This window comes from Argentina silus (genome assembly GCF_951799395.1).
Source record: "Argentina silus genome assembly, chromosome: 1".
Lineage (NCBI taxonomy): Eukaryota > Metazoa > Chordata > Actinopteri > Argentiniformes > Argentinidae > Argentina > Argentina silus.
The window spans coordinates 22,010,226-22,027,249 of NC_139655.1; the positions used below are offsets into that span (position 1 = coordinate 22,010,226).

Consider the following 17,024-nt stretch of genomic DNA (forward strand, 5'->3'; position numbering starts at 1 on the left):
CTGTGTGTGGAGTTACTAAGAAACACCTCAAACAGGTCTGAGAAGAGCTGACTGTACCTTTAAGGGACATCGGTCAGCCACTAAGCTCTTCTTCACTCAGTGGTTTGTTTACATTCATCATGTAGATCGTGGCAATGGTCACTGTGGATGCGGTCATCAAGGCTAAAGTGGATTTTAAAGCTTCTGAACATTTGTAACTGCTGACATGTGTTTAGAGTACAAACATAATGCCGGTTCCCACTGTTAAACAAGCATATGAGACCATCAGTTCTAAGTACACAAAAAGGTTTTTGCCAGGAAATGCTGTCCAACCTAAATACATTGACAGTGTGTGTATAAATCTATGTCATCAAAACCAAATCAGAACACTATGTAAGGAATGATTTGTGTTGTACAACACAGACAAGAAGACCTAATTCATTCATCATAGGCTACAGCAAGTATGCTGGGAGACACTGTGGATAAACGGAGCTCACATAGTTGGCTGTCAAACATGGACAACACCTGGCCAAACACAAACATGACTGACAACACAACAACAAAGAAACCCCCACTGCTTCCCAGCTCCTTCCCTCCTCCTGTGTTTGGTCAGATTTAGAGAAAGGATCTGGTTCTGACCACAATGGGGGCAGATCAGGACACAGCTATGCAATGATGAGGCAGCTGTGTTCAGTTGAACCCCTCTGTTTTTCTGCACCCCAGTGAGCTGCCTCTCAGTCACAGGCTGAGGTTATGTTCTGAGGTCCCGACCTTGTTGTTGTGTCTCACAGCAGGTCATTTCCTGGATGGGCCTAGAGTCTGACAACCACCACCACCACCACCACCACCACCACCACCACCACCACCACCACCACCACAACAACAACAACACAACAACAGTGACAGATGCTTGGCCTCAGGTCAACACACATTACCACCACTCCCTGGGAAAGCATGGTCATGCTGACCAATGGGATGAAATACAATGTCCTTCAGATTCTCTCATTGGTGTTGTTCATAGCCATCTGACCAGTGGAGGTTGGTGGAGGTAGAAATTGGTACCCACGTGTTTGATTTTGGTACACACGTGTTTGATACCATTCCTCATTCCATTCCATGCATTACAATGAACCTGATTTCTACCTCCACCAGCCTTCCCTGCATCTGACATATGGACAGTGTGCACAAAGCAAGGTCTTTGTCCTATGAATGAGGCAGAAGAAGCCAGATCCATAGATCTCAACAATGAAGACAGAATCTTTTATATATATGATCCTATTTAGACACTGATGTTTAAGTGCAATGGCTTCTTAAAGTGCTCTAGTCTGTGTACAGTATGTTGTTGATCTGCTGCATATTTAACATGAGATGACTATCTGCTCAATGAATATCTGAAAAGTATACACTGGCAGTTATTGTTTAAAATTCTTAGGAATAATATCATATCAATATGGAGTCTCTAGACAAATGGAAACAGTGGTGAATGGCTGCCTCCTTGTTCACAGTTTGACAACACTCTCTCTATCCGTTTCCGATCATGGTTCCGATCATGGTTCCCTTCAGCCTGGTTGCTCCTCATTAAACCGGACAGTGGTTCCTTTCCCGCCAGCAGCACAGTTTATCCCCGTCAACCACAACCACACAACAACCAACATCCAGGATACCCAGACCACAGCCTGACAACATTTGTACTGCTCACAGCAAGTCATAATGATGCTCGGAACACAAATAACTTTTCCTGAACAAGAGAAGCACACAAAACGCTCCTCAAATCCATGTGGTCATTGACTGTGAAGAATGGACAAGGCAGAGTATTGTTCTGCTAATGCCATTGAGTTGATATGACATCCTGACAACATCTACCTTGGTCACACTAGAGTAGACCATTAGTTACTGTGTCCCCAAGCTATATCTCTAACCAAAGTTGAACTTCCTGAAACCAAATCCTAGCAAAAGCTTCATCATCTGGTTCTCCCTCCTCAAGCTGACCATTCATTCGCTCCCAAACAGGCTAATTGACATCCCTCGGGCAATGGCAGAGCAGGAATGATATATGAACCTTGCTCATTAAAGACAACGTTTATTTACAGTAAATACCAGCAGGGACGCTATAGTAACGGATGAGAACACAGCGCTGTGAACTGAGGTCAGGCTCCGAGTGTTTTGGAGCTCTGCCTTGCCTAACACACACACAACCCTTTCCAGGAATCAGAAAACACATCAAATCCAAGAGGGCAATCAGTACATTGTTATGTGAAACTGAATCACTGGCATAGTATGTTTGTAGACAGTAAGACAGAGAGGGGAGTTCAGGACAGTCCCCTCCTGAGTGCAAAAAAGGAACAAAATGTGTCTACAAAACTCTGGACAATACTGTTAGATTGGTTGAATTTGTTTTGTAAGTCATGCTAAACATTTAACTTGTTCACAATTGGTTTAAAACAGCTGCAATCCTTCAGTCCCATCTGTCCCTTGTTAGCTCAAACAGAAATTAGAAGTTTAATACGATCGTTTGATACACTGTAAACCCAGCCAAGATTTTGTTTTACAGTGTGGAGGGGGAGGATGGTTCAATGAATGACTCATACTGTATATAGCTCTGCTTTCCTCAATGGCATGGAGGAATACTGCAAAGAGTGAGACAATGTGTGTGTGCGTGTGTGTGTGTGTGTGTGTGTGTGTGTGTGTGTGTGTGTGTGTGTGTGTAATAATTCCTTTGATGGGCACTGAAGAGACCCATCTCTGATTCCCATTAGGATCTTGCTATGGGCATGGGGGGAGATGAGCCACAGTGGCTCAGGGGGTTGGTTAAACTCTACACCCAGATTCTAAACTGGGCCTGGGCCTCCATGCAGTACGTACTCAATGGCTAGTCCACCCCATCATGTTCCCTACTACTCCTGGCGACATGGACTACCTAATGACTTGACTGTTTAACAGTGTGGGTTGAATTGGATCCAGAACATGCCCACTGTGTTCACTTAGGGCCTCTACCTGCCAATGATGTCATCAAAGGGAGCCAGAGAATAGGGCCAGGGGGCTCTGAGGCTCTTGGGGCCCCATGCAGGAAACTGACACCATCCCTTACTGCATGTGTGGCCTGATTTAGGCTTCATCTCTTTTATTACATGTGATGGAAACCATACGCCTCCCTTACCACCAACACCACCACCACGAGACAAGCCAGGCGGGATGCTAGCAGTAATGATTGAGGAGGGAGGGAGGGAAAGAGGGAGGGAAGGAGGGGGAGGCTGAGATGGAGATACAGGAGGATGAGGGGAAGGAAAGAGAGAGACAGGAAGTGATCAATGGAGAGAGGGAGAACAAAGTGGAACCAAGAGAGAGATGAAGAGAGAGACACAGAGAGAGGAGGAAAGAAAGCAGAGAGGATGTAGCTGTAACAGTGGAGTGAACAGACAGTAACTCTTGTCACGCTACAGTGTGGCCAGCTAGCAGCTCTTTGGGACAGCAGTGTGTGTGTGTGTGTGTGTGTGTGTGTGTGTGTGTGTGTGTGTGTGTGTGTGTGTGTGTGTGTGTGTGTGTGCATGACAGTGTATGAGCTTAGCTTAGGAATGTCAGACACAGAGATCTGCCACGTCTCCAGAGAGAGAATCTCAGCATTCTACCCAGAGAGCCATTCTGTCATATTACTACATCAGGTCTCAATATATGATGTCTTTACATTGTCTAATTCTTAAATTGTCATACAGTTTTCACTGTACTCCTGTAGTAAGTATGTGCTCTTACATGGTTCTCTAAGGCTTTGCCCTAAATCTACCAGATGCTGAGATACAGAGACATAAAGAAAGAAATAAGAGAGAAACAGATAAGAGGTGCCTCTAATGTGCTGGTAGTAATACCATGTCCTGGAAAGACGGAGCCAGCCAATTTCCCCGGCTCCTCACAGGGCATAATGACTTCTCACCATCTGATCCAGTGAAGGTAAAGAAATAAACACCTCTGAAATGGTTTTCAGATGAGTTGCTGCCACACTGGAAGGCATGCAGCAGGCAAGCAGGCAAGCAAGCAGGCAGGCAAGCAGGCAGGCAGGCAGGCAGGCAGGCAAGCAGGCAGGCAGGCAGGCAGGCAAGCAGGCAGGCAGGCAGGCAGGCAGGCAGGCAGACAGCAGTATCTACTGGTGCTCCTGCTTAACCCACCCCGCCCCCACCCCTGCTAGGGGCCCTCACTGGGTCTCTGTACAGGCTCAGCTTTGGCTGCTGTCAGTTACACAAACAGGTCATCTTTCCAGAAAACTATATCAACAATGGAGGGGGAGAAGGGGGGCTTGGTGGTAGTATGGCCTCTCTCAGCTAGGGGATTTGGGGCCGAAGGATTGACTTAGGTTTTAGTTACAAAGCAAAACAAGGGGTTCAAGCCCCCCCCCCCACCCCCAACGATGCTGTCTCTTACTGTGTGTGTGTGTGTGTGTGTGTGTGCGTGTGTGTGTGTGTGTGTGTGTGTGTGTGTGTGTGTGTGTGTGTGTCTGTGTGTGTGGCCCAATGGTTAGCGACCACCATCAGCGTCATGCTGAAAATAAAAATAGAGAACTTTAGAAGAAAGTACTGGAAGGATTGATAACTAACATTACATTGCCAGATGAAACATGGACTGAAGCAGAGAAATTTAAACTACATTTCAACATAACTCTAAAACCGTGCCTACAAAACGAACGGTCTGCTATTCAACTGTGGAGGCATAAAACATAAAGTGCAACATGTCCACACTCAATTCAACATCATCTCAAAAGTTAAAGAGAGACACAGCAACATTTGAAAAAGTGAGAAACTGTGATTTCCCTCCAGTCAGCATTTTCAACACTGAGATGTGTTGGCAGGGATGTACAGTTAGATCCGGAAATATTTGGACAGTGACACAATTTTCATAATTTTGGCTCTGTAGGCCACCACAATGGATTTGAAATGAAACAATTGAGATGCAATTGAAGTGCAGACTTTCAGCTTTAATTCAAGGGGTTGAAAAAATATATTGTATGAAACGTTTAGGAATTGCAACCATTTTTATACACAGTCCCCTATTTTCAGGGGCTCAAATGTAATTAGACAAATTAACATAATCATAAATAAAATGTTAATTTGTAATCCTTTGCAGGCAATGACTGCCTGAAGTCTGGAACCCATGGACATCACCAAATGCTGGGTTTCCTCCTGCTTTGCCAGGCCTTTACTGCAGCTGTCTTCAGTTGTTGTTTGTTCGTGGGTCTTTCTGCCTTTAGTGTAGTCCTCAGCAAGTGAAATGCTTGCTCGATCAGGTTGAGATCAGGTGATTGACTCAGCCATTGCAGAATATTCCACTTCTTTGCCTTAAAAAACTCTTGGGTTGCTTTCACAGTATGTTTTGGGTCATTGTCCATCTGTACTGTGAAGCGCCGTCCAATCAACTTTGCTGAATTTGGCTGAATCTGAACAGACAGTATAAACACTTCGGAATTCATCCGCCTGCTTCTGTCTTCTGTCACATCATCAATAAACACCAGTGACCCAGTGCCATTGGAAGCCATGCATGTCCATGCCATCACACTGCCCCCACTGTGTTTTATAGATGATGTGGTATGCTTCGGACCATGAGCAGTTCCAAGCCTTCTCCATACTTTTTTCTTCCCATCATGCTGGTGCAGGTTTACTGTAGTTTCATCTGTCCAAAGAGTGCTGTTCCAGATGTGGGCTGGCTTTTTTAGATGTTTTTTTAGCAAAGTCTAATCTGGCCTTTCTATTCTTGAGGCTTATGAATGGTTTGCACCTTGTGGTGATCCCTCTATATTTGCTCTTGTGAAGACATCTCTTTATGGTAGACTTAGATAATGATATGCCTACCTCCTGGAGAGTGTTCTTCACTTGGCTAGGTGTTGTGAAGGGGTTTTTCTTTACCATGTGAAGGATCCTGTGATCATCCACCACTGTTGTCTTCCGTGGACATTTAGGCCTTTTTGTGTTGCTGAGCTCGCCAGTGCGTTCTTTTTCTCTCAAAATGTACCAAACTGTTGATTTGGCCACTCCTAATGTTGCCGCTATCTCTCTAATGGATTTTTTTGTTTTTGCAGTGTAAGGATGGCCTGTTTCACTTGCATTGTGAGCTCCTTTGACCGCATGTTGTGCGTTTACAGCAACAGCTTCCAAATGCAAATGCCACACTTGGAATCAACTCAGACCTTTTACCTGCTTAATTGAAATTGATAAAGAAATAACAAAGGAATAGCCCACACCTGTCCATGAACCTGCTTTTGAGTCAATTGTCCAATTACTTTTCCCTTGAAAAAGAGGGGGCTATATATTAAAGAGCTTTAATTCCAAAACCCTTCCTCCAATTTGGATGTGAATACCCTCAAATTAAAGCTGAGAGTCCGCACTTTAAGCCCATATTCATTATATAACTGTAACTTGAATATGTTTTGGTAAACAGCTAAAATAACAAAATCTAAATATATATACCTAACTGTATGTCTTTCCCCTTCCCTTTCATAAATTCTACGCTGATTTCCAGAACCTTCCTACATGCTCTACGCTCAGTTGAACATTCTTGTAATGGTTGGAACCGGGTCCCTCTGCTGCTCCAGAAACTGACTCATCTCATTGGCCTCAATCCTCCTGGGTCTGATCTCCTACTGGCTCCTTCAGATGCCAATCAAAATGGGTCAGAAACCACAAAACCCCCCAGTGATGACAGAGTGAGGGCAGAATGTCAATCCCAAATAAACAGCTAAATGTAACTAGTTGGAGAAAAAAGTTAATAAAACAAACAAGAAGATATTTGTTCTTTGATGCACAGCTGAAACAATAAGCCATGAGCTGGTATTTGGGCCGTGCCATTTTCTGACTGGCTCTTTGTGTTGCTGCTGCTGGACCTTTGGTGGTGACATTTGGGAATTGGGAACAGCATCTTTTAGTGTGTGCTCTCTATCGCTCTCTCTCTCTCTCTCTCACACACACACACACACACACACACACACACACACACACACACACACACACACACACACACACACACACACACACACACACACACACACATTTTCACTCCCTCTCTCTCTGTTTCGTCCTTACTTCTGCGCATCTGTCTCGACTGACGGTAACCATAGCAGTATCCAGGGGCCTTGTTAGCTCAAATTGTTCAGTCCGTGTCCAACCTTTTATACAGTCATTGTGTCCAACAAGTTCACGTTGACTTCCTAATACACCATAAAAAACATACTGGTGGTTGTAAACTTGGTTTTATTGAGCAGTGCAAATGAACTCCCCCCTGTGCAACATGACAACACTCACATGTCCAGGCTGAGCTCACTCCTCATAAAGATGGAGATGCATGCTACTCTCTGAGTCTCAGCCCAACCCTCAATCCCCTCCACTGCTGCTACCTCCCCTGAGCATCGTGGTGTACGACTCCAGGATTTTGGGAATCGGCCCTGACCCGACTCCTGCTTTCCGAGGTTGATGGAGTCGACTCTTCTCGACTCTGACTCCAAATTAGCAAATTGTCCCAAAATTACTAAAACAGCAATGTCAGGATGTGTACATATGGGCTTAAAAATTATTTGACTGGGCTAGCGATGCATTTGGAGAAGATTGCTGTTCTCTACAAGACATTATCTACCGTTTTTGTTGTCTCAGACATAAATTAGCAGTGGAATTTGGAGTCACAGGGTCGACTTAAGCAGGAGTCGATTCTTCTCCCTCTCAAAATTGGTGTTGACGCCGACTCTTGAGACTCAAGAGTCAACTATTTTGGGGGCAAATCCAACCACTATCCAGGCATCAATTAAAACCCCTGACCCAAACACACTTCGACTCTGTGCCCCCGACCAAATCACAGCATGTGTGCATGTGACTTGCATACTGTGTGAAGAACGATTAAGTATGATTGTCTGACTGTGGGCTGAGTAGCCCTATGTGCATTTCAGTGAAAGGTGAGTACTGTATGCGCATGACCATTGGACTGCATGCGGTGTATGACTGTGTGACAGTATTGAGTATGAAGACTTCATTTCAGTATTAAGTGAGTATGTGCGTGCCTATTTCATTGCATGCTGTGTATGACAGCTTGTGTGCGTGAGTGTGAAACACAATGGGACAGAGAGATGGATGGAGAAAGTGGAACTCTTAAAAGCAGTTCCACTGCCAGTAGTGATTTAACTTCAGAAGAGCCATGAGGTTCTACTTAAATCAGCCCAGTCACACATAGAGTGCACACGCACGCCGCGCACACACACACACACACACACACACACACACACACACACACACACACACACACACACACACACACACACACACACACACACACACACACACATACACACACACACACAAAGTGTGATGTTTTCAGTACACTGCTGGGCTTGATATTGTCTCATAGCTTGTTACAGTACACTGCCGCCAGAACAACAATGTAGTTTAATCTGAGTAGTTTATGCTTTTGTTCTGTGACATAGACTGACAATATACCTGGTCCGCTTCAATGCTGCAGATGTGGGGCCAGATAAAACCATGAGGCCATAAAAGTGTTAGGCAGATTCTTGAGATAGTTAACAGGAAGGAGGCTGAGAGAGTCACATTGGGCCAACAGTTTTACTGCCCCGGTGCACATCAGCCAAACTCATCACTAGCTTGGCCACATCCCTCAGTTAGAGAGCCATATGGAGAGCTCACCTATTTTACCTCCTTCACTCTTTGGTAAAACTCTAGTGAGGAAACTTGTTTGACTGTAGTCCTTCCTCACAGCTTAGGCAATGAGGACAGACTTCCTGCTTCAGAAGGAGGCTAGCATTCCCATGTGACCAAGTGCTCTGTTCTCACCACTCTGGTGACGGTTGAGGTTTGGTTTTCTTGGCTTATGGTCATCCTGGAATAAGACACTCTATGATTTCAGGGTTTTAAGGTTAGGTTGTAATAAACTCTGTCATTCTGACTCTCTGTGTGACTTGTACAGAACATGGAGGCCGGTTAGATGGACAGTAAAATATCAGTGTGGTATATATTTGGAGTTAGATTAATGGCTTTTCAAGTGCTTAACATATTCATCTGTAAAACGATTCTTCATTGCTGGAAACAAATATGAAGTACATGAAAGACATTGGAGGTCAGATTATCTTGGTGTTAAACTGAGGTAAGGAGATTGACGAACAGAGTCATTGAACTTTTAGCTAGAAAGGGCAAATAAACTGTCCGCTCAAAATCTAACTTTCACTTGGACGCAAATCAGATCTGAAAGATTGAAAGATAAATTAGAAAAACTCCTGTGAATTGTCTGGGAGCACGATTCCATACGGACACATTTGAATGAGAGGAAACCACATGGAGGATGATAAATTACATAAATAGATGTTTTTCTCCAGAACCTGAGCAGCTTCCAACATCAACAGATCAACCTGCAGAGGAAAGAAGGCCCACCATAAAAGCCATGGGCTGTAATCTGAGGGATGTAACAATAGAAGCTGTCTACTAATGGTGCATCGTGGGTGTTGGAGTTCCACCTGGGTGGCCTACCACATCTGTGGTTAGATGGGCCAGGGGGCAGGCCATCGGATGCCGCAGTTGGACAGTAACAGTGTGTGTGTGTGTGTGTGTGTGTGTGTGTGTGTGTACAGGTGTGTGTATGTGTGTGTGCATGCGTACGTGCGTGCGTGCGTGCGTGCGTGCGTGTGTGTGTGACTATATGTATGCCACCAAGGCCTCCGCAGACAGACACACGCCAGACAAGAGAGTGGCATGCTCTCCAGTGACATCAGACCAACGTTCAGCCAATCAGAGCAGATGGATCCAGAGTAGACATCTGACTGTCAGACATCTGGGTGGTGATGACTCACTTCAAGTAAATACCACCTACTGGAAACACTAATCAACAACAGACAAAGGTTTAAAAATTATACCCCTATCAATGGGTTTGTTTGGTATGCTATATGAATTTTGGAGGATGGACTCAAGAGAACACTTCTCTCCCTAACTTCCGCAAATACTTTCAGTCAACTAATAAACTATCTTGAAAACAAGACTCAAGCCTTAACACAGGGCACTGACGTTTAAAGATGGAAACAGAGAGAGTAGTGAGGTGAGAGAGAGTAGAATAGAGAGAACAATACTGACCTCACCAATCAGTTCAATCAGTTCCGATTGTGTTGTGTGTAAGTGGTCTTTTTCTGCCCAATGAGAGAGCTGTTGGAGCCTGAAAGGGACTGGACTGGCCTGTTCTGTTGTTGAGGCTGGCATGGGCATGTATGGTCACACAGTCTTACTTGTGGTGATGGACCACATTACTGTGAGGTCCAGATGTTCCCGGACTAACATCGTAGGAGGACAGAATTCTATATCAAATGTTGTCTTTGGAACCAACTTTCATCGTGGATACTGCTTTTACCAACACTATTACCATAAACCCACTCTTTTCTATGAAATACTTTGCATCAAGTGGGATAAGCACGTACAGAATGCAAAAAAATAGGTTCAGAAAAGTGCCCAAAACAGAATATATTACAGCAAATTCCATCCATCTGAGTCTTGGCCACGTCTGAAAATGTGATAGTCATTATGGCTTTGACTGGGATTTGGAACAGAATACATCTCTTCTCCACTTCAACTCCATTTTTCAAACCAGGAAGCAGTAGGTTGATCTTGGCAGTTCTCTCAGTCAATTTCTTTCTTTCATTAACGTTTCAGACTCTGAAAAACAGATTCAGGATCTTTATTACTATGCTAAACTAGAAGAAATTAGAATCCCCAAATTCATCATTAACATGTGTGTGATTTTGGAGCCTGAGGTCTTTAGAACTTTTATTATTACACTCATTCACACACGTGCATGCACACACACACAGTCACACACACACACACACACACACACACACACACACACACACACACACACACACACACACACACACACACACACACACACACACACACACACACACACACACACACACACCTTCAGCTTGGAATAATTTTTATGGGTATATAGTGCAGCACCAGCCTCCAGAACAAAGACCTACAGGCTTGCCAAGTGTAATATACTCCTTTTCACAGGAGACCTTAAAGGTACGCAGGTGTCCTGGCACGGCTTCTACCCATTCTGTTATTTCAATGTTAATTTTTGGATCAGAGAGGCAGACCCCCTGCTTGAAAAGGGCTCTAAAGCAGGAGGGGGGGACGGGGCGGGGACAGGGACATTAAACCTAATTCAAACATGAGAAAGTCCTCTACAGCATGTGTATGTGGGTCACATCAAGGACACAGATGGGGTTATTAGGGGTACAGAGGGGCCTCTGAGAGTTGTAGTAGGGGGTTGGTGGAGGTGGTGGGGGGGTTATTGTACAGGTCTGCTGGTTTTCCTCACACTCAGGTGAGTCAGAGAATCGCTGACACACAGCGGATCACAGAGCGGAATGATAATCAGATCTAACCACCAGCACATGTGTTATTCTGGCATAAACATCACTGATCACCCGCACTCACTCACCCCTCATCTACAACGCCTGGATTAACACCACCTACTGCTCCACTCTGGTGAAGGAGACCGAGAGAGCTTCTTCCAATGCGTTAATGCTTTTCTCTACAGGTTCTGTTGTTCTAGAGTGCCAGAGTGTCTGTTGTAATGTATGTATCTTTGATCTCTGTGTTGGTGTCAAAACGAACAATCTCTGGTCTCCTAAAATATCCTATTTGGATCTGTGTTGTGAGGTGAAGGGCTGGTCTGATGATGAGCCCATGGATGGAGGACTGTCTGTAAAGAAGTGATAAATCTGTCCTCTATGATCTCACGCCATTTTCCACTTGGCCCTTTCTCCCGGTTTAGATATTTCTGTGAGATTCTAAATCGATGGGAATGAATTATGACTGTCTGTCTGAGGTAGGCCTCAATGGCTGGAGTCACTGTGTGTGTGTGTGTGTGTGTGTGTGTGTGTGTGTGTGTGTGTGTGTGTGTGTGTGTGTGTGTGTGTGTGTGTGTGTGTGTGTGTGTGTATGTATGTATGTGTATGTGTGTGTGTCTGGGAAACAACTTTTTATGAGTTGCTTTGGTGCTCCAATGTGCCAAAGGAACATCTAAGTCCACAACAATACTAAAATACTATCTCTATGAGCTCTCAGAGCTGTGAGTGTGTGAGTGTATAAAAGGTGAATGACCACTCCATCTGCAGCTCCTGCCCCATATAAACACACTGCCCAGCTGAGTCTCATTGTAAAAACCTTGACTCCCACATCTCTCTCTCTCAGTGGGTGGGAACGCACACACACACACACACGCACACACAAACACACACACACACACACACACACACACACACACACACACACACACACACACACACACACACACACACAGAGCGAGCGTAACTCGATCTTGGACAGTCTTATCTCACCACAAAGAGGTCCCCTTTCCCTCCTCCAAAGCCATCCATCCTCTTCCTGCTCTTATCTTTCAACAGCCTAGTTTTCCTCCACCTTTTCTTCCCTATTCCTTTTCACTCCCTTCCTCTCTCCCGGGATGAAATCCCCCCCTCTGTCTCTCAGCACCTCTTGCTCACCTTCTTCTGCTCTCTTCTTGCTCATTCTCCTCATCAATGTTATCTCTCTCCCCCCATCCCCCCTGTTTCTCCTCTGGTGTAGGATTCTCCCTAACCAGACCAGGAAAGCCCTGTATATCATGTCTGTGACTAGACTACTCCAGTTCCAGGTTCAACAGCTTGGTTTATACTCTCAATGTGACATTTCTTCTCCCTGGACAGAGAAAGAGAATACGTAAGGCATTCTTGAATGTTGCACTCAGAGCCGGAGAAGTGAAATTAAGAACATGTCCTGTTCTCTTTAACAACTGGATTTTAAATGTTATGCTTCAGCTTGAGATTTACGGTTTTTACCACCTCCCCTGACAAAATGTTAATTCTCTCTCTCTCTCCCTCTTTCTCTCTGCCCTTCCCTCTCTCATTCTTACTCTTTCCTTCACCCTCTCTTTCTCTCTTTTCTCTCTCCTCCTTTTCTCTCTCATCTCCCAGGTCTGGAGGAGTGTTTTACTAGGTTGAGCCTCAGGTTTGTAGCCTTGGCCCTGGGTGACTTCCATAAGTACTTTCCCATCTCTCTCCGCTTTCTCCAGCTTAGTAGGAGGTGCACAGGTGGTTGACCCAACATGGTCACAAATCGGTCAGGTCAAACTCAGGTTAAGTGTGGTTAATGCAGTTTCAGCAGTCAGACAGAGAGACATGTCTAGTTCTTGGTCATGCAATATTGTAGTAATACAATGAGAACTAGAAGAATACAGTAATGTAGCAAAGACAATGGAGGAAAGATGTTGGCATCAACAAATCATCTGATTATGGTAAGCCTGAATTGCCCCTCAGAGAAAGATAATTAAAAGAGAGAGAGAGAGAGAGAGAGAGAGAGAGAGAGAGAGAGAGAGAGAGAGAGAGAGAGAGAAAGAGAAAATAAACACATCTTGAAAGAGTCACATCCAGTCTGAGGGATTCCCTGCTCTCTTGTCTAATGAAAGCCTCAAAGTCTGCATGTTAAGCATTTAAGGCATTCTTTTACAATAATAAAGGGTAATCAAAACCTACCATGGAATTTGAACAGAGAACAATATGGGGAGTGCTACAGAGGCACAACTTAAGTAAGAGCCCCACATAAAAGTGCATTCCACATCATAACACTGCATAGCACCACATGACACAGCATACAGTAAGTCTTACTCAATGTCAATCAAAAGTAAACTAATGAATTTTCCCCCATTTTACCAAGCATGGTGCATGGACAGAGGTTATAGAGGGGAAATGGAAGGTGAGACGGGGTGGGGGAGGGTTTGCACGCATTGTGTTCCTTGCCAGAGAGGTCCATTGGACCGAACCAAGCCACTGGTTATGCTGACACAGCTGGGCACCTTGGAACAGACCCCATTCAGCACCGCGCTCCAGTCCAGGAATGTACCGGGCCTACGCCGAAGAAACCATAACAAGTGCAGGAAACAGATCAGCACACTCCGGGTTTAATGCCGTCCGCAGGACGCCTGGCCCGGCTCACCAAACCCAGATGTGGTGGTGGGGAGAGGAGAAACTCTCACAGGTCCCACCACACATCCCTGAGGTACACCCTACCATGACAGACGCTCAGAACAATCACCTCTCTACATCTGCCTGAGTGGTCCTGTCCTCTGTTCTCTACCTGGGGACTGACATGAAAGCCCTCTAATGAAAAACAATCCTGAGACCACTCATCCATATCACTAGCCAGCTGTAGAAGATCTGAAAGTAATGCCCAGGTTGGTGGTGAAGGCCAAGATGGCTCCTTAGCCCATGACACATCTCCTTCATCCAAGCTTAAAAGGGGCTGTGGGGGTTCAGCTAAAGCACAGTCCGTTTTTTCTTATTCTAATGGCCTTCCTATGTCAACCCCCCACAGAAAAATAAATATGTCGAAACCTTGAGGACTGGGGAGGTTTTTGAGCTGGCTTCAATTTGGCAGGGAGAGAGATGGGAATACCATATGAATTCACTCAGCCTGTGTGTGTGTGTGTGTGTGTGTGTGTGTGTGTGTGTGCATGATTGTGTGTATGTGCATGTGCATGTGCATGTGCATGTGCATGTGCATGTGCATGTGCATGCTTGTGCATTTGTGAGAGAGTGAGAAATACTTATCGAAAGGTACAGTACTATATCTGTTTAATATGTATCTGTGTTTACACCCATGGCCATATCTGCTAAGCTTGTTCTAACACTCCGAGAGAGCTAAATGGTTACCCGGATGACTCTGTACATGTGTCAGCAATTGCAGAGACTCCACCAAAAGCATATAAACACAATTCAACATGTGGTCGCAAAGTGTTAGTGGGACTTGTATGTTGATATTACACCTTCTGGCTTTTTAATACGACGATTCCAAGGTCTCTGCATTGTGAGGAATGCCTGAGGTAAGATTGAGTTCACTTCGCTCTATGAAATACAGCCATCTTGCCCTGAGAGAGTTAGGAAGCACAGAGAAACAGTGTCTGGCTGAATGCTCTGTGAATTATCTACCTGTCTTGTGGATTAGCCTATTTTTCATAAGAACACTGGGACCAATTATCTCTAGCCCTCCAATTTCCCAAAAAGAGGCTAAGAGGAAGGACATACCAGAGAAATCTGATAAACAAATTGAGAGTGGAGACAGATAAAGTAAACAAACAGGACCAGAGAGATTTCATGGTCAATAATTTCACATTCAGTGAGACACATCAAAACTGCTGCTACAATGACGCTGCTACAATGACTCCTCAACATGAAACTCCATAATCAGGAACAGGCTTTTCCCATGTCCACAAATGTCCAATATTCATCATGAGCACCACTGCCAACCTTCAGCTCCCCCATCGAGAGAACAGACAATGACCCACGCTGGGTAACCCTACCATGGGGGCAGAGACATCAGATCTCTGCCCCCATACGCATCCTCTGAAACCAGATGTATTAAGTGTGTTCTGTCCCTGGACAATGTCTAGACGTCCCTATCCATGTTTAACCTGGCAGCCACTCTATAGAGTGTTATCAACACATGCAACATTCACTAAAACCCAAATGCACTATGATGCATTAAAACTCTACCAGAGACCAGAGAGACCAGAGAGAAAAACAAATGGTTCATTTCCTCAAGAGTGCAAAGGTTACAAACATACTTGAAGACTGACGATAAATACACTATGATAGTCTGCACGATAGCATCTCTCTTGCACAACAAGTCAAGAACAATCATTAGGAGCAGCCTATAGTCCAACAGCTGCCACTGTCCTCCCAGGGCCAACAACCAAACAACACCCCGGGCCGGCTGCTCAGAGTTCAGCTGCTCCACCAGGCCAGGCCCTTCTCTGTTCATCATACCCCTCCACATGTCCACAGTTCATTTAAATAAACTTAAAAGCGAGCTGGCCTTGGCCCCCTTCCCCATAGCTCTAATCTAGCTTCATGAGCCGGGGCTCGCGTCACACGCTCACAGAAAGACAAACAGGATGCTTCCTCTCGGGTGACACTTTGATGAGGGAGCTTGTGTTTTAACACAGTTTGAGTTCGTCTCCACTGGTGCCGGGGTAAACAGTGGGGACCCGCTGCTCCCTCGTCCACACTCATGGACCTGAGCCCGACTGTGTGTGTGTGTGTGTGTGTGTGTGTGTGTGTGTGTGTGTGTGTGTGTGTGTGTGTATGACTCATACTACACTGGAGCAACTCCCTCCGGAGAGGAAGACAGAGAGGCTCCCAATTTACTGCTTGGATCGAACAGCACAATGATGAAGCACTCCGTCTCCCAGGAGGACATAAGTGTGTGTGTGTGTGTGTGTGTGTGTGTGTGTGATTGTGTGTGTGTGTGTGTGTGTGTGTGTGTGTGTGCATGCATGCGTGTATGTGTGTGGTGTGTGTGTGTGTGTGTGTGTGTGTGTGTGTGTGTGTGTGTGCGTGCGCGTGCGTGCGTGTGTGTGTGTGTGTGGGTGCATGCATGCGTGTGTGTGTGTGGTGTGTGTGTGTTGCAAAGTGAGTGAGTGAGTGAGTGAGTGTGTGTGTGTGTGTTTATGAAGCAGTGTCGTCTGTGAGTGCTGCTCTTGGGCCTGTATGTGGTGGGCTGGACCGCACAGGCTGTCAGCCAGAGTTAGCTGTTTTGTTTAACCCCACGCTGTCCAAAGTGGGAACACACAAGTGACCCTGTGACCCACTGCAGTGGGGAAACATGGTTCAGACTACCTCATGTACACAGTGTGGTGACAGAGATTTCATGATGAAGAGAGAGACAGCAATTGCATAATAAATAAAGAGTCATGATATAAAAACGCGCTCTACTCACCAAACCTCTTGTATCCAAAAGACTGTACTTCCTCCTCGTCTGCAAAATCGTCTGTGGACATAAACAGTAGACAGGGATACATTTGTTAGCATGAAAAGGCCAAATACACAAAAAGAGAGGACATGTACACACAAGCACAACAATGCCAAATGGACAGTCTATACTCTATTACAGCCTGTGTAGGAATGATAATGGTGTGGCATGTGGCGTGTGGCCCTACAGACCTTGGAGAAGACAAAAGTAGCCCCT

General features: G+C 45.3%; 1 protein-coding gene across 1 annotated transcript in view; it reads right to left on the reverse strand.

The window, feature by feature from the left end:
* LOC310814696 (collectin-12-like) overlaps positions 1-17,024 on the reverse strand; it is a 32,143-nt gene that overhangs the window by 13,381 nt on the left and 1,738 nt on the right. The window contains exon 2 of the mRNA XM_083684196.1: positions 16,776-16,826. Within this exon, the coding sequence (XP_083540322.1) occupies positions 16,776-16,826 (51 nt within the window). The remainder of the gene's footprint in view (positions 1-16,775; positions 16,827-17,024) is intronic.